Source organism: Cottoperca gobio, chromosome 19 (assembly GCF_900634415.1).
Source record: "Cottoperca gobio chromosome 19, fCotGob3.1, whole genome shotgun sequence".
NCBI classification, from domain to species: domain Eukaryota; kingdom Metazoa; phylum Chordata; class Actinopteri; order Perciformes; family Bovichtidae; genus Cottoperca; species Cottoperca gobio.
This window is the reverse complement of record NC_041373.1, coordinates 16,582,613-16,602,551: the sequence shown is the minus strand read 5'-3', so window position 1 is coordinate 16,602,551 and position 19,939 is coordinate 16,582,613. Positions and strand designations below refer to the sequence as shown.

At 42.1% G+C, this 19,939-nt stretch overlaps 2 protein-coding genes across 2 annotated transcripts; both read left to right on the top strand.

Annotated features, from left to right (window-relative positions):
• The first annotated feature begins 567 nt into the window (after positions 1-567).
• LOC115024612 (cAMP-dependent protein kinase type I-alpha regulatory subunit-like) lies at positions 568-5,316 on the top strand. The gene is made up of 9 exons (XM_029456372.1): positions 568-724; positions 2,286-2,501; positions 3,919-4,089; positions 4,202-4,293; positions 4,385-4,446; positions 4,542-4,588; positions 4,670-4,828; positions 4,913-4,973; positions 5,141-5,316. Exons 2-9 carry the CDS (start codon positions 2,328-2,330, stop codon positions 5,299-5,301), a joined length of 927 nt encoding a protein of 308 aa, XP_029312232.1. The 5' UTR covers positions 568-724; positions 2,286-2,327; the 3' UTR covers positions 5,302-5,316.
• Positions 5,317-8,682: 3,366 nt separating this feature from the next.
• Positions 8,683-19,074, top strand: fam20a (FAM20A golgi associated secretory pathway pseudokinase). Its single transcript, XM_029456918.1, has 11 exons — positions 8,683-9,348; positions 11,603-11,796; positions 11,955-12,005; positions 13,262-13,340; positions 13,765-13,857; positions 15,271-15,386; positions 15,662-15,842; positions 16,329-16,438; positions 16,523-16,604; positions 16,691-16,750; positions 16,931-19,074. Exons 1-11 carry the CDS (start codon positions 8,993-8,995, stop codon positions 17,199-17,201), a joined length of 1,593 nt encoding a protein of 530 aa, XP_029312778.1. The 5' UTR covers positions 8,683-8,992; the 3' UTR covers positions 17,202-19,074.
• The last annotated feature ends 865 nt before the right edge of the window (positions 19,075-19,939 follow it).

Below are 19,939 nucleotides of genomic sequence, written 5' to 3'. Positions count from 1 at the left end.
TTTACTTTATACTTTTTACATTTATCTGAAAGCTTTAGTTACTTTTTTACTCTGCAGATGCATATGATCAGCTAATCAAATTATTACTATTGCCTTCTCCTGAAGTGTTTTTATATGATGGTTGTTTTAAATGTTACAATTATCTGCTTTCATGTTAAGGAATTTGTGCTTTTATTATATTATACACAACATCATATACATCAATAAGCTGCATTTTGACGAGCTACAGCATTACAATACTGCAGTAATGTTAATACATAATAATGTAGCCATACTTCTGCATTGTGAGTACTTTCACTTTTGATAGTTTACACTTGTACATTTGTACAAACATCATGTTGGAAATGGAAAGAAGTCCATGCACACTGCAGTGAAGCAGATCTAAATAAAGACAACACTGAGATATTCCTGTTTTTAATCAGATATCAATCGATTTCTTTGTCTTTCTCTTTTTTCTGTTTCAATTCTTAAACTATTTCCTTGACGTCACGGTTTCCGTGCGGGCTCCTTTAAGGTTGCCAGGGGTTACGGGCTCACATGTCAGAACGAGGAGAATTGACGTCAGTGACGGCTGTTGATTGGTTCTCAGCCGTATCCGGTGGGGCAGCGGTCCAGGGCTCGGGAAAAAAATCGAAGCGAGGAGGATCTGGTAACGGTACGCTTTGAGAAATATCATCCATCCCGAGTCGCTATCGAAGGACTCGGCAGGAATTTACAGTTTCTTGTGAGTATCTGCGTTTGTTTTCAGCTCGTGGATCATATGACCTCTGGATAGGTGAAATTTGTTTCCTCCGTCTCTCGTTTGTTTATGATAGAACTCAAGATGGCGTCATTGGAGGAGAGCTTTGCCTTTGCACGGAGCTAGCCAGGCTAGGCATCAAACTAGACACACTCTCTCACACACAACGTAGGCACAAAGATGGCTAAGCAAACGTACAAAACATGTATTGTATCGCATATTTGGTGCTTACTGGGTGTTATAATGTGGGGTAGGTAGCTGTTCAGCTGCAGTCTGCTAGCTGTTAGTTACTTGGCTGCAGCCGTCAGCCTCCTTATGAAGCCTTCCTGACCTAGACGGTGTTACAGACAGGGCATTTACTTCACACTGTCCCCAAAGGCGATAGCATTTACTCAATTTGTAAACCATCCAATGCGTTATTATCATCCATCCTCCAGCATACCCCGTTGTCACTTGTTCAGCAAGGTCATTTGTGCATCGCAGTGTTTTCTCTAATTTAATTGACAGCCCTGTTCTTAGTTGACAGCAGGGGTGATGCTGCAGCCCACTAACTGAATTAGAGATTTAACATGTTAATGATATACTTTAACTTAATATTTCAAACTAAATAAGACTCTAATATTGTAGGGTGAAAGAGCTCTGTTGTTGGGTCTTGTAGTTTTAGCTCTTAATTTACCCCACTTTGTTCGAAAACAGTATATTTTCTCCCTTTAGTTATTCCTGTGGTAGGTTTAGATTAAAGCCAGCCTGCCAAGTTTCCACCACGAGTGTAGTTAGTTGCATAAAGTCTGTGGCGGCCTCATCTTTGATAACATGGCTAGTAATCTCCCCTGGGCCTAGTCAGATTAGAAATGATCTGAATCCTATTTTACTGATGCAAATGCATGATACACTTGCAGGAACATTCACTCAGTGTGCTCCTCTATAATGTTGGTTGCATGAGGCCTTCCTGTTTTAGAATACACAGCTAGATCAAGCTCTGAGCTATCTGAAGAAGCTTATATCACGGAGGCCGATCACATGATCTGGGTTCTGTCAGGCTATTTTGCTCAGCAGCAGTATTGTGGCCTTAAATGTCGAATCCTCAAGCAAAGTGCATTTTCTTTTATGGGTATGGGTCTGTTTCACAGTGGATTGATTCACTGGCCCTAAATTAGGCCTTGTGTATGATGCTGGCTCTTTGACAGAGGGCTTCTTTCAGGGCTGGTGGAAAAAGTTAATTTGTTTTGAGTAAATAAACCCAGTACAGCCTGTCCTAGTTTGTTGTCTGTGGTCAGCTATGTGTGATCACATCATATGACCGGTTTTCACTCCTGACACTAAGAAGCACTCAGGCTCCTTAGTGCAAAAACAACACCCCAATCTCTCAGTGCCTTCTCACTCTCCTTCTATTTCTCTCACGTTTTCTGTCTGTCCACATTTCTCATCACGACACACAGTCACCACTACTCTTGTGTTGCTCTCTGAGTAATCCAGTGAATCCACGTTGTGCAGTGATGATCTGCAAATCATGACCCTCCTTCCTGTTCCTGTCCACTTTCTCCAGTACAAAGGTTAGAGGTCACAAAGCAGGGTTGCGGTTGTCGTCATGGCATCTGGAAGTACGAGCAGCGAGGAGGAGCGGAGCCTGAGGGAGTGTGAGCAGTATGTGCAGAAACACAACATTCAACAGCTGCTGAAGGACTGCATTGTCCAGCTGTGCACCTCCAGGCCGGACAGGCCCATGGCCTTCCTGAGGGAGTACTTCGAGAGGCTGGAGAAGGTTTGTGTGTGTGTGTGTGTGTGTGTGTGCATTATATGTAGGCCTGTCACAATAATTACGTTATCGACTTATCGTACAGTATATTGACATGACCTCAATCGTTCTGGTGCTCACATGTTTGTTTACATGATGCCAGAATGAACAGTTGTCCTACCTTTCCATGAGACGCGATCATTGTGCAGTCGCTGAACCTTTATGTTAACAGAGCCAGAGACTCCATTTTATTTATTGATTTGGTCGTGTGGTTTTATTTATTAAGGATGTTTTAATATTTGTTTCGCATTCCAATGTGTAGATATTTGTTAAGAATTATTAGCATTATTATGCTACAGCTAATATGTGCAGTCGTAAACTGTATTTACGAGCACATTACACACAGTTTGCTTTTATTCCTTTTGTTTCGCTCGACAACAGCAGTTTGGCTGAGAAACAATTGTTTGTAACATTAAGAAGCATCCTGGTGACCCCCACTTAGATGATCTGCACATTTATGTGTATAACATTATATTCTCTTTCCAGTTGCGTCTGTGTTCCGCTCACTCTGTAACTCTGTAACTCGTGCAGAGTGAACACAACACTGCCTTGCAGGATTGTTGTGTTCACTATACACAAGCTGTAGACTTCCCCAGTGTGCAGACACACCTGGATCAGACCGGATTCTACATCTACAAAAATATCAGAGAGAAAATACTTATGCAAATTTAGTGATGCTTTATTCACACAACTGTGTGTGTGTGTGTGTGTGTGTGTGTGTGTGTGTGTGTGTGTGTGTGTGTGTGTGTGTGTGTGTGTGTGTGTGTGTGTGTGTGTGTGTGTGTGTGTGTGTGTGTGTGTGTGTGTGATGGAGGAACTTCACTTCATTAGTTTTCTGCTTTTATTTGAACACTTGAGTGAATTTAGTTTTTATTGAAAACATATCTACTTGTTTTATTTTATTGTATCTTGTGTTTTATTTATATATATATATATATATATATATATATATATATATATATATTTATATATATATATATATATATATATATATATATATATATATATATATATATATATATATATATATATATATATATATATATATATATATATATATATATATATATATATATATATATATATATATATATATATATATATATATATTTTTTTTTTTTTTAACTGAAGCTTAAATGAATTTATGTTCATTTTTATTTTGTTTCTTTTAAACACGGCACTAATGTTTCAGTTTAATTATATTTCTTCTAAAAGGATATTTGTTGTTGTTTACGACGTTTTAGTGTACGATAATAACCCTCTTCTGTATTTTATAATTAATTGCACAAACATTGCTTTTATAAATAACCCTTGACCTTAACTTGGATGAACTGCAGCCGCTATAAACGCTGTTGGCTGACTCCGCGCCTGCTCTCTCCTCCAGGAGGAGACCAAGCAGATTCAGAACCAGCAGAAGGCCAGCAGTTCCCGCTCAGACTCGCGTGATGAGGAGGTGTCTCCACCCATGAACCCGGTGGTAAAGGGCCGCCGGCGGAGAGGAGCCTTCAGCGCAGAGGTCTACACAGAGGAGGATGCAGCCTCATATGTCAGAAAGGTAGACACACATGCGTGCGAGCGGTTTGCAAGAGTGTCGCAACACTCAAATCTACATCCGCCATCTGATCCTATCAGTATCACGAACGGTTGTGTCTCTGTTGTTTTCTAAGGTCATTCCAAAAGACTACAAGACGATGGCAGCCTTGGCCAAAGCTATTGAAAAGAACGTTCTCTTCTCACACCTGGACGACAATGAGAGGAGGTACCTGCCTTCAAACAGTTTGTCCTTGTCGATAAAGGTTTATACAATTGAGCAACAGCTGATCAACTCACAACTCTGCTCCTTTTTCTAGTGACATATTTGATGCAATGTTTCCAGTCACCTACATCGCCGGGGAAACCGTTATTCTGCAGGGTAGGACGACTTCATCTTTTCAGTGATAAATTAAACACATCCAAAATCATAGCATGTCTTCGCATGATGCTAACGGGCTTGTCGTATGCATCCAGGTGACGAAGGGGACAATTTCTATGTTATCGACCAAGGGGAGATGGACGTGAGTATCAGATCCTCGTCAGTATGTAGAGAAAATGTGCCGCCGTTGCGTTTTTAATACCTCGGTTTCCACCCCCGCCAGGTGTACGTGAACAATGAATGGGTGACCAGCATCGGGGAGGGAGGCAGCTTCGGAGAGCTGGCTCTGATATACGGCACCCCGAGGGCGGCTACTGTTAGAGCCAAGACCATCGTCAAGCTGTGGGGCATCGACAGAGACAGCTACAGGAGAATACTCATGGTGAGGAGACTTGTTATCAGGACAGGCAAAGGTCTTTGGACTTCAGTGTGTGGCACAACGACACTAACCCACGTTTCTCTTCAGGGAAGCACTTTGAGAAAGAGGAAGATGTACGAGGAATTCCTCAGGAAAGTGTCCATTCTAGGTGGGTTAATTTTTAAATCGGGCCTCATCCCAAAAAAACTTTAAAAATAGAAGACGAGGAGAACGTTACCTGCGTTTGGTGCTGAGATTAAAATAACATGAAAGGACGTATAAAAATATCTCTCCTGGAAAAGATAATTTTTGACTCCTTTTCTTCCGCGTTCTCAGAGTCTCTTGACAAATGGGAGCGCCTGACAGTCGCTGACGCCTTGGAGCCCGTCCAGTTTGAGGATGGACAGAAGATAGTGGTGCAGGGAGAGCCTGGAGACGAGTTCTTCATCATCTTAGAGGTACACTTCATCACTAACTGGGTCTCGCATGCGTTTTGAGTTTTACCTTTTGAGCTCTAAGTTCTGCAGTCGGCTCAGTTACATGAAACCGTGTCAGAGGAGTCGGATCCACTTATATTTCAGCTCTTTTAAACTATGAAAACCAATTTCCATAAAATACACGCCCCCTAGTGGTGATGTGAAGCTCTTGCCTCACCCGAAACATGCTTTGGATCTTTGAGCTTTTATGGATTAGTCGATTTTAATTGATTTGTCGATCAACAGATCAATTTTGCAACTATTTTCATCATCAAAATAATAACATGTGTCTTAACAATCAGTCTTACATTTCCATGGGTGAGATAAATTAAACAATTTGAAGACGTCACCTTTGACGGAAATTATGAAAATATTTATTATTTATTATTTGCAGACAAAATAATAGAAAATATTCAGCAGATGAATGGATTTAAAAGTTGCAGCTGCAGTTTAATCAAAGTATTAATATTTCATAAAATGTCAGATAAAATACAAATATTATATATTAAACTGATTAAATGTTAATTTCTCTAAATGACTTCTAATGTCTGTATTTTTTTACGTGTTAATTTGTTTAATTGATTGAATTTTGTCACAATATCCTACTTGAATGGGATAACTAGGCCTCTAAAATTAATTGAATTAAACTTAAACTCACAATTAGTGAGTATACTGCAACGCAACATGTGTCCACCAGGGGGAGACAGAAGGCAGTGTGACCGTTGGTTATTCTTGCACTAAAACATATATAAATGGTTACTGAATAATTAGACAGGTGTTATCCCCAGGTAACACTCGTCTAAAAGTCACAGAGTAAAGAACATTATTCACTCGTTCAGCTTCTAAAGATGCACTTTTCTGGAAATGATGGTTTTCTTCTGATAGAAGAGTTACTGAAACTAAAGTCTAGAGATAAACGAGATGAAGCTGCTTCATCTAAACTGATCTGTGTGTGTATCTCTCTCTCTCTCTCTCTCTTTAATCTCTCTCTCTCTGTCTCTCTCTGTCCTCTCTCTCTCTGTCTCTCTCTCTCTCTCCTCTCCACTCCTCTCTCGCTGGGTACTCTCTCTGGCGCTCTGTCCTCCTCTCTTCTCTCTATAGCCATTACATTGTGCATGCAACATTTACTTCATGACAAGTTAAAGCAAAAAGAAAAGCTCCGGCTTCCAGCTAAACTGTAAGCGAACTAGCTCTACCTGACACCAGCACGTTCCTGCCCCCGTCCAAGAAACATCCAAGTTGTTATCTTCTGACAGACGCGAGCCGTTTCCCTGTTTCCTGTCTTAATGCTGCACTAAGTGTCGGCTTTGGTGAACGACTGCTTTACGTTTCTTTAATAAAGCATTTGCCTCACAATACCTTTATTGTTGCTTCTTTAATCAGCAGTGTGAGATTTCATGATATTTGAGACGGCTGGGTCATCCAGACAGAAACCTGAGTTCATCTCAACCCCGACCACTTATCATCTCACGTCTGCTGAATTGCACAAAGACTCAACGCCCCATTTTATTTTGCCTTCTTTCCATATTCGATTTAGAAACTTATTTGCATGCGTTTTCCCGCTCGTCCCTGAAATCTGTGTTATTTTAAGCACCGGTCTGGATGTTTTAGCGGGGGTGGAAGCGAACGCACAGCCCTTTCTGCAGTTTGCTTCTCTGGGATAAACACAAACAGACACAGCTGGGACAAACAGGGCAAGTCATCTAGACTGCACTTCTGCCCCCTCAGGCTTCTGTAAGACAACAAAGCATTACTGTGTCGCGTTGTCGGAAATATCTTCCGTCTGCTGACGAGCACAGAGAGTTTTACATTCAGGGATCATTTTCAAACAAGTGTGATACGGAATGGAAATAAATCACACATTCATACGTTTCTCGGTGTATTCTTCGCGAGACAGCGGGACCTTAAGTTGTGGCGTTTGTTTTGCCAGTCAGTTTCAAGAGACCACGTACTTCTGACATGAACTTAAAATGGAAAGCGGATTCAGCTGTGAAAAAGAAATGTTTTTACATCGTGCATTTCGGTCAGAAGAACAAAAGCAATCTCTTTTTGTTGTTGTAGCTGTGTTCTTCGAAAAGAACCTTTCAGGATGCAATCACCCACTTAGAGTGTGTGTGTGTGTGTGTGTGTGTGTGTGTGTGTGTGTGTGTGTGTGTGTGTGTGTGTGTGGAGGCAAAACAGAAGCTCTTTTACAATCTTGCTAAATGGCAGGTTAAAAATTCCTTTCACTAATTTCCAACATCAGTAAAGACACCCTGGAGAACAACTCCCTGACACTCATGCGCAACACAGACACACACACACACACACACACACACACACACACACACATACGACAGATGTTCCAAAATACCACAGTAACAACAGCGCAGATGCAGGCTGGGAAATGCCCTGTGAGGTCGTCATTGCTTCAGTACAAAGCTGCTTAGGGATTTTAGAGCCGTAACGGGCAACAAGCAGCGAACGTAATTTATACGCTGTATGTTTTCACAGGAATCAGAGAGGGGGAGAGGGAAGAGAAGGTGGCCTGTGAACGAGGGGAGGTGTTATTTTTCCCTGCATGTTTTCTCATTTGAAGTTGTGCAAGAGGTTGTATTTTTTTTTCCCCCAGCACTGGCTTTTCTGAACTTGGGTCTCGCTGTAGATCAGCGAGGGATTTATGTTGGGGGAAACTGCAACAGGAAGGAAAGTGCAGCTGGGAATTTTTGCCCGGAGCAAAACAGACGAGAGGTCTGTGGCGAAGAAAGGCAAGAGAAAGAGAGGAGAAGGGAAAAGAGAAGGAAGGAGAGAGAGGAATTAAACAAGATGGCAGAGGAGCAAAGAGGATGAAGGTTGGAAGCAGAGATGGCATGAAGCATGGGATGGGAGAAGGATTCATGCGATGACGGGAGGAGTGAAAGGGAGCTTTACTTAATGTGGAGACGACTGGAAGATGACAGCGAAGATAATCTTGTTTCCACGCCTTCTTGGGATGTCAAGGCAAGTCACACACCCACACCTGTAAATCTACACGTGCACACTCACAATCTTCCTGCCAGAAATTGGGGAGAAAGGCAGCCTGACACATGCACACACGGGAACCAAAACTGGACTTGGACCTGCAGTTGTACACACATCGCTGCGACAAGAAGAAGTGCACTGTCTCCACCCCTTCCTGCTCTCAAGGACTTCTGCTTCAGACTGTGTGTGCGTGTGTGTGTTTTCTACACCCTCATTTCACTCTTAATTTGCCAACAAGTCATTTGATGTTTGTGTACATACCTGCACACACACACACACACACACCCACAGTGTGCTCACAGACACACTGCGCTGCCTCTCTGCTCTCTCACACACTCTCGCTCTCTCGTCCTCAGAGCAGCAGGTCCCTGGAAACAGCCAAACTGTCAGGGACTGTTGCGAACACATGCTCGCTCTCAGCTCGGCTCCGTCTTCAGTCGCTGCCAAGGGAGGAGGAGGAGGAGGAGGAGGAGGAGGAAGAAGAAGAGGAGGAGGAGGAGATGTGAGGCTGAAAGGAACAGACAGAAACACACAGATAGAAAAGAGAAAGAGACAGACTTGGACCAACCTCTGACTGCTTACCTCTCGCCTCTGCCTGGCTGACTGTGTGGGAGACTGGAGGCAGAATACAAGAGATGCCTCGCACTCTCAGGAGCAGCTCATAGTCAGGACTTTCTCCAGCTTTCTACATTCTCCTCTCACTGTTTCAAGGATGAGGAGAGACCGTCTCTTCTTAGCCACGACCCTCACAGCCATCTTCTCCGCTGACCTCTATTTTATCCTCCTGCCAAAGCTGCGCAGCGTGGGTTTGGGATCAGGATACTTTTGCCTATGTGGCCCCGACAACCTCACCCTCCCCAGGCACGGGGGTCTCGCCACCCCGCAGCTCTCCAACTGGACCCTGGACGGCACCACATCTGAACCCGCTGATTGGGGCTCAAAGCTGGAGAGGCTGTTCGCTCACTCTCTGTACAACATCCAGACACCGGTGCTGGGTGCGGAGGAGAGGCTGCTGCAGACGGTGCAGCTGATGGACTACTACAGGAGGAAGGTGTCCCGCTGGGAAAGGTCAGTTTCTGGTGTCTTTTCTTTATTACATTTTAAAAATCACATTTAGAAATGATTGTACAATAGCTGACAGTTATGTAAACATAGCGTGTGTTACTCAACTTTATTGTGAAAGAGGAGCGTGTTCATTGTGGCTCACAGAGCTCACTCTGGAGGGACGTGTCGGGGCTTGACTGCGGTCACGGGGCAGGGTCACCGACATCGTGGCCAAACCAACCGCACATGTATGGAGTCATGAGAGTGCCATAAAAACAAATAGATTTGTAAAAGAATAAGCAAATAAATGTTGAAATACAAAAAGAGGAATAAATAAGTAAAGACATTTTATTTAAATTAAGAGATATAAATACAATAATAAAACAAATTAATTAAAGAGCAAATACACAAATTATAATCAGCATTTTAATTTATTTTCACATTTATTTCTGTAAATATTTTTTTATTGATGTACTTTAAAAAAAAAAATACATTTTAATCCCTTTATTTTTCTCGACTGCTTTTGTTAATGCTTAAAGAAACAAGCTGTCAATCAACTGGCTTTACTTTCCTCTTTATATTTCCTTATTCTTTTACAGATGTATTCTTTAATATGGCACTCCCATGACTCCACACACACTAACACAAACACACATCCATGCAAATAAACACACTTGTTCATGATAACAGATGTACAACCCCAGATAGACATCAGGATGTGTAGACAATTCTGTACGTCATAAAAGTCCAAAGTCGTGTGGGCTGATGGCAGAAAACCCTCGCAAACATGTCATCCTGAGGGTTTGCGTCTGGCATGCTCTCTTTAAGGTAAACAAGGATTTAAAACGGCTAAATCCCGTCTTAATCTGTGGGAGCCGTCGCCTTCTTTGGCTCGTCTATTCCGGCACTCCCTCTGAGAGATACAGCTTTTGGGCTCTCAGGGTGGAAAATGAGAAGAAATATGAGCACTGAGAACCTCGCTGCTGCTTTTTGTTATTTTATAAATGTGCACAAAAACAAGAGATAGCCAAAAGGCTTGTTTAAGACTTGCAATATCTTGCAACAGCATCTCATCACTGCAACAAACACACCCAGGAGAGCTTTCTTCCTGCTCAAATGAACAGTGAAATTTTATTTGCATGCGGAAAAAGTAAACGGGTTTAAAATACATTTCCTTGGTAAAAGCTGGTAAACGTTGCAAGAAGTACGATTGAGACACTTTCCACTTCCTCCGGTCACTTGTCCATTGTCCTGATTACCTTAATCTGTCACTTCAGCTCGCTGGTTGACTGACTGCTCGTATTTATATCCTTTTGCGCCATTAACTCAGCACTTCATGCAGCCTGTGATGGAGCTTGTTTTGGTTGGGAGATGACTGTCCCACTCAGTGCGGTCGGCTCTGGCGGAAGTGGTGCCGCTCTCAACCACAGACTTATTTTTTAGGTCTGAGATTATTGTTGCTCAGGATTTAAGTATAGCGCAGAAGAGAGGAGGCTGTGGAAATTCCAAAATGTTGTTACAACAGCTGTTAAAAACAATAGAAAGCCCACGAGACAACTAATACAACTCTATAAGTGAGTGCAAATGTCCCCGTGTAGTTCTCAGATCCTCTTTTATCAAAGCTGCTGCTACGATAACTTGTTGAACGCACTTTGACGTAGATTTCTGGCACCGTACTAACCAAATAACAAACTGTTTATCCAAATGACTGTAAGAAGTGATTTGTTTTCAAAGCTTAGAAATCCAGGTTTAGTAAGAACACAGCAAGAGCCCCCTTTCAGTCAGCCACCTCATTGTTGTTTATGTAACAACATGGCGTTCACAAGCCCTCTGCAGCAAGAGAATGGATGAAAACACATATCTCCATATGTTGTGTTAAAGGGACAGTTCACCCCCAAATAGAGCTGTTTATCAGTCTAGATTATTTTGGTACGAGTTGCCAAGTGTTGGAGATATCAGCTGTTTAAGATGTCTGCCTTCTCTAGAATACAATGGAAGTAGATGGCACCTGGCTTGTGGTGCTCAAAACATCAACAGCATAAAATACTCCAGATAAATCAAGTTTCATGGAGAGAAATAATTGCAAATCAAGCGCCATGTAGTTCCTTTATATTGGAGAGAAGGAAGGCTGATATCTCCAACACTCTGCAACTCACACCAAAACAAATAGCTCTACAGGTAACGTGTACTTTTGAATTTGGGGTGAACTGTCCCTTGTTGTAATATCATATGTATTAATTTCCTCCAGTTAACCTCTGTTAGGCTTCTTACTCCTCAGACATATGCACCTCTACAGCGAGGCAGCGGCCGTGTCCAACGTATCTGTGACCGAACACGAGGTGACCTTTGACCCCGACGCCAGCTGGCTGAAGTTCCACCTGGGAATAAGCCGCTACGCTCTGTACTCCCGCGATGACCCCGCTATCCCGCAACTCCTCAAGGACATGCAGAGCATGGCGGTCATCAGCGCAGGTGAGCGAGGGAGGGATGGGGTTTTAAAACATGTGTGTATAATTAATTGTGATTGTTTGATATAATTGGCTTTTGGTTTTGTGCCATAAAGTAAAAAAGCTTTAGTGGATGCTGGATTATAGAGGAGTGTGTTAATGAATTATTATTATCTCTTATAGATTACACTCAAGACGAGAAGGCCCTAAAAGGAGCATGTGATTGTACCCAAGGTACGGTCAATGAAGCATCTATATCTGTTTTGATCTTCTCTGTGTTCAATGTCTGACAAGCCCCTTTGTTTCTCTCGCTCTGTTTCTCTCCGTGTGTCTCCCTCTGTGGTTGCCGGTGCCGTCAGAGACAAACACACTGTTGCCTTTGTGATAGGGAGAAATTTGTTTTGTTTTTTTGGCATCAAAATCCAGATTTGTCTCGTCTGTGTAAGACACTTGCTCTGGGGCATAAAAAAAAAGAAGCAGGCGTTCGTTTGTGTTCAAAGGCAGAGCTCTTAATTACAGTAAATGTTTGATGTGTGCGCGGGAAGCCAATGTTTCCAGGCGTCAACCTACACACCAGCCGCCACCTACGCCGTCTTCTCCTACTGTACCTCTCAGCAGCACGCAAGCCCAAGCTGCGAATGTGAGGAAGGATAATTAATGGAAAGAGTTACTTTTAATAGATGTTATTGTAGCAGAAAACTGGCAGATATGGTGGAAGGAGTATTAATGCAGCTAGCTGCGGGCTAAGTTATAATTATGGCTTCCTGTAACAGGTACAAATGGATGTGTAATGTACGTACCGGGCAACGGCCTACGAAATGTCACTCGAAGCGTACCAAGCAGGAAGAAATGCAAAACAACAAAGACACGCAAACATATCCCCAACTGTTCTGTTTTTTGTTTCAAAGCAAATTTGGATTGGCAAAAAGAGCTCAAATCTTCCACGTATTTTCAGACTCGCACATTTTTTTGTATATACACTGCTCTTCGTCCCGTCTGTCTCGCCAACACAGTGAAGTGGCCGACCACACAAACATCATCTACCGCCAAGAAGAAAAGGCAACAAAAACAATCCGCTCCGTCTGCTTGAGTTTAAACTCAAAAAGACTTTCTCATTATTTCAGTAACCAAAGAGCGACAGTGTTCATCGGCCAGAAACACCGTTTCCGCCAAGTTTGTTCCCGTTTGATTTATTCCAGAAGATGCGATCGTTAACTATTTATAGTCTGACCGAGCGCAGCAGGGGGAAGGCGTGTGTGTGGGTGGTTTGGCCTACTGCTGTGACATAATATACAGCCACACAGAGTGCAAGCTGTGTGACCAACCTCCCAATTACTATCAAAGGGAACTGGCAGATCTAGAAAGTGTTCCACTATGAGCTGGCCTCTGGGGCATCAAGTTCAAAAACAAACGCTGACTCTGATGCTCGGCGTTTTAGAAGTTTCTACACAAAGTCTAAGTTGCTTTCTCTTTCTGCCTCTCCGCTCCAGTGGTGAAGCCCAGCGGACATCACCTGAAACTGGCTCTGAAGATGCAAAACTTTGCTAAAGCCATGTTCAAACCAATGAGGTGAGGAGTGCACGTGTGTTCGAGTCCCTGGTTGATATACAAACGTGCAGCCGTGCATCTTTACTCGTACATACTGCTACCGATATACCAGGTATCGACAAATGAAAAGACACATTCAGCGTCTCTTAAATCATTTCCGTTTCTGTCTGTTCTCAATTTGCACACACACACACACACACACACACACTATAATTTATTTTCACATTTTCTATAGCTATCTCATGTTTGAAACATATATTCTCTCACGTCACGTCCTAAGTTAATTTACATCAGGCTAAATCATCTAGTATCTGTTAAGATAATAGTATAGTATTGTGTTGATTATATACTAACTGACAGTCGTGTGTGTGTGTGTGTGTGTGTGTGTGTGTGTGTGTGTGTGTGTGTGTGTGTGTGTGTGTGTGTGTGTGTGTGTGTGTGTCAGGCAGCAGAGGGACCAGGAGACTCCAGAAGACTTCTTTTACTTTGTTGATTTCCAGAGACACAACGCAGAGATCGCTGCATTTCACCTGGACAGGTGCAGTGAGAAGTCGCTCGTAATAATCATTTAAAATCACTTAATCGTTTCTGCTGTTTTACTACCGTCTCCGTTACACTCGGTGTACTTTAAGTGGTCTGTCAGTGTGTTTATGCGGCAGTGGTGCTCGGGGGCAATTTGAGTTTTTGTTGCACATCTGTCATTTTATTGGCTGAGTTAAGGCTCCGGTGCAAACTGAAGGGAAACAAATGTTTTTATTTTTAAAAAGGCACAAAACAGGAAGTTACAAAAGCAAGTAAAAATGAGTTATTAATGGCTTCCAGCTGCGTAACATGTCTACCTTTTAAATGATGATAATCGAGAAATGTGGTCAGAATTTATACATCGGCATAACGGTAAGGACGGCGGCAAATATCTCAGCTATTACGGGATGGATTGAAGATGTGTACAAACATTTAAGGTTCCCAGAGGATGACACACTGACACTAGTGTTTTGCACCGTGCCTACTCTAAATACAGCCGCACGATGCTTAGTCTTGTTGAAATGTGTATACATAATTACCCAAAATATTCTAATGCATTGTGTCTGAGAAGATCGACAATGAAATGAGATTTTAACCTTACAGGAGACTAAATATCTCCAGCGAACACTTATAAATCAACTCGACATCTCCTCGTGTCATCACATAAACCACTCACTCTGCACAGATTGCAACACGTATTTCCAAACTTGACGATGAGTATAAACCACGGGCTAAAGGCAAACTCCAGCACACACACACACACACACATTTTGTTGTGTAATTGCACATGAGCAGAGGTGAGGTGATTCCCTCTGAAACAAGTTATCTGAGCTAGACGGTATCATTAAGAAGCCGCACACGATAAGTCATCGCTCCACCACAGAGACAGTAAACAGCAGGAGTGCCACGTGAACATTATAATTAATACGCTTGTACATCTGCTCGTATTTCAAATAGTCTTTCAAATCATCTCTCTCTTTCCTATCTTTTTAATTTATGGCAGCGTGTCGTCTCTCCGGCGCGTCTGCGTTTGGCTGCCAAGCCCCTAAAAATCATCGCGAGCAATCAGCAGTCGGGGAATGCTGACGATCAGAGAAGCAGCCATTGAGCTTCACACACCGATTGTTGCTTGATTACTGTTTGCTTGACATGACTGAAATATGGCCCTCGGGGAGGCGTAAGCTCTTAATGGTGTGTATGAACACAGCTAAATTATACAGCGAGGAGCCTGTCAGCGGGGAACATTCATTGATATGAATCAGTGAAAATGAACCGCGGGGCTCCTGTGACATGAGGTGAGGAGACGGAGATAAGGATAGCATCAGCTCGTCAGGGTTCACTTCACATTAAAGTTACGTAAGCATGGACTGTGGGAACCTTTCCTCATAAACAAGGTTTTTTTATTGGAGTTTTCTACTTATTTCTTTAGGATCCTGGATTTCCGGAGGGTCCCGCCGGTGGCTGGCAGGCTGGTGAACGTCTCAGGAGAAGTTCTCCACGTCACTCACAACGAAGACCTACGAGCTGTGTTCTTCACTTCACCGGGTAACGAACAGAAGGATCTGTCTTTACAGGAATAGTGTGATATTTAGGGAAATACAGTAATTCACTTGCTAACATGACCGATGTCTTCTATGTCGCACTGTGTCCCTGTATCTTTGCAAACATTGTATCAGCATTAATATAAACCTGAGCCCGTCTGCGTCGTGGTTATTTTTGGTTCTTCAGTGTGGAGGCAGAGCTGATCAAACAGCATGTAATTGCATGTGAACATTAAACCCAGTTTTGTCCCAACACCATTTCGCTCTGCTTCCCAACAGCAAACAACACGTGTTTCTTTGCCAAGTGCCTGTATGTGTGCAAGACAGAATACGCAGTGTGCGGGGGCCCCGACCTGCTGGAGGGCTCCCTGTCGGCCTACCTGCCCGGCCTCAGCATCGCTCCCCGCATCTCAATCCCCAACCCCTGGACACGCTCCTACACCTTTACTGGACGAGAAGAGTGAGAACCTTAACCTCTTACATTTACATACAACAGCGAGGATGTTGTTGAAAATATGTTTAACAAATGTTTTGATTATAAAAGTACAGCAGGGAGCAGATGTACTTCTCTTTACTGACTATAATCCAACTGCGGTCGAGACGGTTGGTGGCCTCCAGTCGGCTTGTAAATTCTAGTATTTTCAAAATAAAAGACCAGATTTCCCATAAATCTTGTTGATGCTGAAACAAATCGGATGTTTATCTCTTTGGTGAGGAGTGCTTTGTTTAATTTTACCCTCTTTCTGTGCTACACCAATCCTCTATTTTAGTAACCTGTGAAGTCAGTTCTAACCAGACTCTTCCTGTGACATGAATCTTATTATAGTAATGTCTCTAAATCTAAATTAACTGAAGGAGTTTTTTTTCTCAAATTGTTGCAAACATCTGGTCAAAACATTGAAATGCAGTAAACAGATCACAACATTTATGTCCGTTTTCTTTATAGGTGGGAAGTGAATCCTTTCTACTGCGACACCTTAAAGCAAATGTATCCCTATAACTCAGGCAACAGGCTCCTCAACATCGTCGACATGTCCATCTTCGACTTCCTCACGAGTAATTTAAACCACTTCGTCGCCTACTATTCACATCAAGCTTTTACTGTAAACAATCGTCCTACAAAGTGTCTCTATGTTACAGGCAACATGGACCGACATCACTATGAGATCTTCACTAAATTCGGGGACGAGGGATTCCTTCTCCACTTGGACAATGCCAGAGGGTGAGACGAATACATGTCACAGAGCATCAGATGGTTGTGAAATTGTCCGTTGAGGGTTTCATTGTCTTCTTGGATCTTGTGCTCAGGTTTGGGAAGCACTCTCAAGACGAGATGTCCATCCTGGCTCCATTATCTCAGTGCTGCATGTAAGTGGAGTAATATGGAGTGCAGAGGAGATCCTTGTTACTAATGACACCAGTGTGTATTACATTACAATCATGTATCATATTTAGAATAACGTTTCCATTTGTAATGTTCCTTTATTGTAGTTGGATCATTGACAAACTACTTTATTAAAAATGTATTTCTTGCGTCTCCCTCCTCAGGATAAAGCGCTCCACGCTGTTGCGGCTGCAGCTCTTGGCCCAACCAGAGTTCAGACTCAGCGATGTAATGAGGGAGTCCCTGGAGGGAGACCATCTACAGCCGGTCCTGACGGAGCCACACCTCTTAGCGCTGGACCGCAGGTTACAGAAGGTCCTCCGGACGGTCCAGCGCTGCATCAGGAGGCTGGGCATGGACGAAGTGATCACCCAGGACTTTGTCAAATCCACAGCGACGCCTCAGACCGCCGCAGACATGAAGAAGGTCAGGTAGCGCGGGATGCGTCGCTCCTCTTCGTAGCTGCTCTTTGCACAGAAGACTTCGTGATGAAGTGAGCAGACACGGCTCAGATGGATTTGATTTAAGGAACAAGCCATAACTGGAAGACACGTTGAAATCTTCAGAGCTTGTCAGAGAAGGAAGGAATGTCACTGTGGCGGTTCAGAGCGTGAATCACTGCAGGCCTCACATTCCTGTCACAGAGGAGCCGTACATTTTATTTCCATTCGTTTCTCTCATGGTCATAAATTCCCCCCAAGGTGTGTTTTATGACAGGGCTCTCACTTTACTTATGTCTACTTACACCAACAGGTAGATTTGGAGTTGACGCTTTTAACCCTCGGACGTCACATTAACAAGGTTGCTCTGATGTCCTTCAAAGAAATGTGCCATAAAATGATATATTAATATTATTTTCCACTTTCACTGAGTACATTTGTTGAAGCATCAGTCCTGATCATTACTACAAATTATTTATTTTCAGAATTTGCATCCGTTTAAGTGCCAGTTTGTTTACATAATGCTACCGTTGCTTTTTATAGGGGAAAAAATAACATTAACAAATGTAATTATTTTCTGTATGCTAAATGCTAGAGGGATCTTGGATGTCAATGATTAGCAACGACATTGCAATGCTTCATAGTGCAGCAGCAATAACCCAACTTAAAACAAGGAAAGTAGCAAAAAATGGCTCAAATCTGGGGACATTTTGGTCCTTAAGGGTCTTTTGGCAACACAGTTTATTATAGATGTATTATAGGAGCTTAGGTTAAACTTACAAAACACGTTGTATGTTTGCCATATGCATTAACACAGCAAAAATGATCCAGCATTTTAACATTAAAAAACCATAAATGTGTGAGTGTCGTGGAATTCAGCCGATGCAAACTAAACCAAAGGGTGGTGAGAAGTAAATCTATGATACGGAAACAAAGAAGTGAGCTCCTTATTCCTGCAGGAATGGAACAACTAAACAGAGTGTCAAGCAGTCTGTCGGGACGTTCAAACAGTCTACGATGAAGTTCAACAGTCTGTCCTGAAGTTCCAAGAACAGAGAATACAATTAGACTATATAGTCACCAAGTGAGTGGCTGTGTTTACAGACAATCGGCTGTGCAACTACGCACATCTAGCTGATACAAGAGATACAAGCTGACACATCTAGAGATACAAGAATGTCAAGATGACATGACCAGAGTGTACTCTGGTCTCAATCGCTGTAAGTAGGACAAATCTTAGATGAGCAGAAGAATAAGACAGTATATGACAAGATAAAGAATTAACATTACATGAGACACAAGGGTTACATTAGGACATTTTAAAGGAACAATTAGAAACCAACGTTAAAACACCAGAAAGGAGTAAAAGTATCAGGGAATACAGGAGATTTCTTGGACACATGGAGCTATAGGCTAGTTAATATTAACTAGTTAATATTTATAAGAGAGGGCTGTGATGCACTGGACCAGTCGTTTAATAAATTAATGCTGGTGAATACTGTGATTATGGAAAGAAAAATGTGTCTTTGTCATGTTATAATTTTAAAAATAAAGTTATTTTGAAGAGAAATTATCACCTGCAAGTAACAGAGGTGTAAGTGTGTGTGTGTGTGTGTGTGTGTGTGTGAGAAAAGTGCTACCTATTAAAAAGAGCCGTTTAGTTTTCTCCTCCCTGTTTTCCAGACTTGTAATCCTTCTGTCTCATCAAAGTGTTTAAACAGCTTCACCACAAAACTGTCAACTAGAAACGGGCTGAGACAGAGTAATGGCTGACATAAAGTAACCGAGAAATATGTGATATATCATTCAAATGTAATAATTCTCAACTAAGCCAACATTTTTGCTATTATAAATCTGCAAATGTGTTATCCTTCGTGAACATGTTTTTGCTTTGGCTTTCATTGTTTCCTTTGTTCCTATCCGACAGACTTAATACGTTCCAGGTCTCTGTGTGATGTAAAGTAAGATGAATAACCACAGTTAAGGGAGTGAAGCCAAATAAAGTCAGACATGAGCCCGACAAAGCAGGAGGGGAGGCTGATAAGTGGCAAGATCATAAAATGTGCTCTCTACCGCAGGTACATAACTTCATACCACAGTTTCTCTTCACTAAAACCTAGCATCAGGAAAAAACATTTTAAAATCGCCGTTGAAAATGAAGAATGACCGATTAGGAAGTGAAAGGAACAGACTGAACTTTTCCAACTCCAAATAACTTAAGAGCAACTATTTTAAAAGCAACACATGTTGGTAGTTTCCCCCAGAGCCAAGAAACATTGTTAATAATTAAAGTTTTAAACCTTTGCTCATTATTTGACAATATCAATGCATGGAAAAATAACCTAAGTTGTCTAAAGTCATACAAATCCTCTTAAAAGAAAAAACTGAGTGATTAACCAGATAAAGCCAGTTTTAAAATGACGGTTCATAAAAGTGGAATGAAGGAATTAAATGGATTAAAATATAATATTTATATGTTTTGGTGCAAGAATAACCAATGGTCATACTGCCTTCTGCACTTTGAGCAGTGACATGTCTCCCCCTGGTGGACACATGTCGTATTGCATCTCTTTTCACATCTATACCCAATATTAGTGAGATTATCTTTAAAATTCATCCCACATTTTTACCTAGTTAGATGGAATTACTTAACCAGGAGCCATGATGAGCATACTTTTATTTTTTTACTTGTATCTGTAAAGTTTGTGCAGGTGTTTTCACATTCCTCTACTA

Excerpts from the sequence above, each read along its gene's own strand:
- LOC115024612 (XM_029456372.1), top strand. The coding sequence starts at position 2,328 with ATGGCATCTGGAAGTACGAGCAGCGAGGAGGAGCGGAGCCTGAGGGAG. Across the intron at positions 2,502-3,918 it reads ACTTCGAGAGGCTGGAGAAG|GAGGAGACCAAGCAGATTCA; the intron begins GTTTGTGTGTGT and ends TCTCTCCTCCAG. Across the intron at positions 4,974-5,140 it reads CAGGAAAGTGTCCATTCTAG|AGTCTCTTGACAAATGGGAG; the intron begins GTGGGTTAATTT and ends CCGCGTTCTCAG.
- fam20a (XM_029456918.1), top strand. The coding sequence starts at position 8,993 with ATGAGGAGAGACCGTCTCTTCTTAGCCACGACCCTCACAGCCATCTTC. Across the intron at positions 12,006-13,261 it reads AGCATGTGATTGTACCCAAG|TGGTGAAGCCCAGCGGACAT; the intron begins GTACGGTCAATG and ends TCTCCGCTCCAG. Across the intron at positions 15,387-15,661 it reads TGTGTTCTTCACTTCACCGG|CAAACAACACGTGTTTCTTT; the intron begins GTAACGAACAGA and ends GCTTCCCAACAG.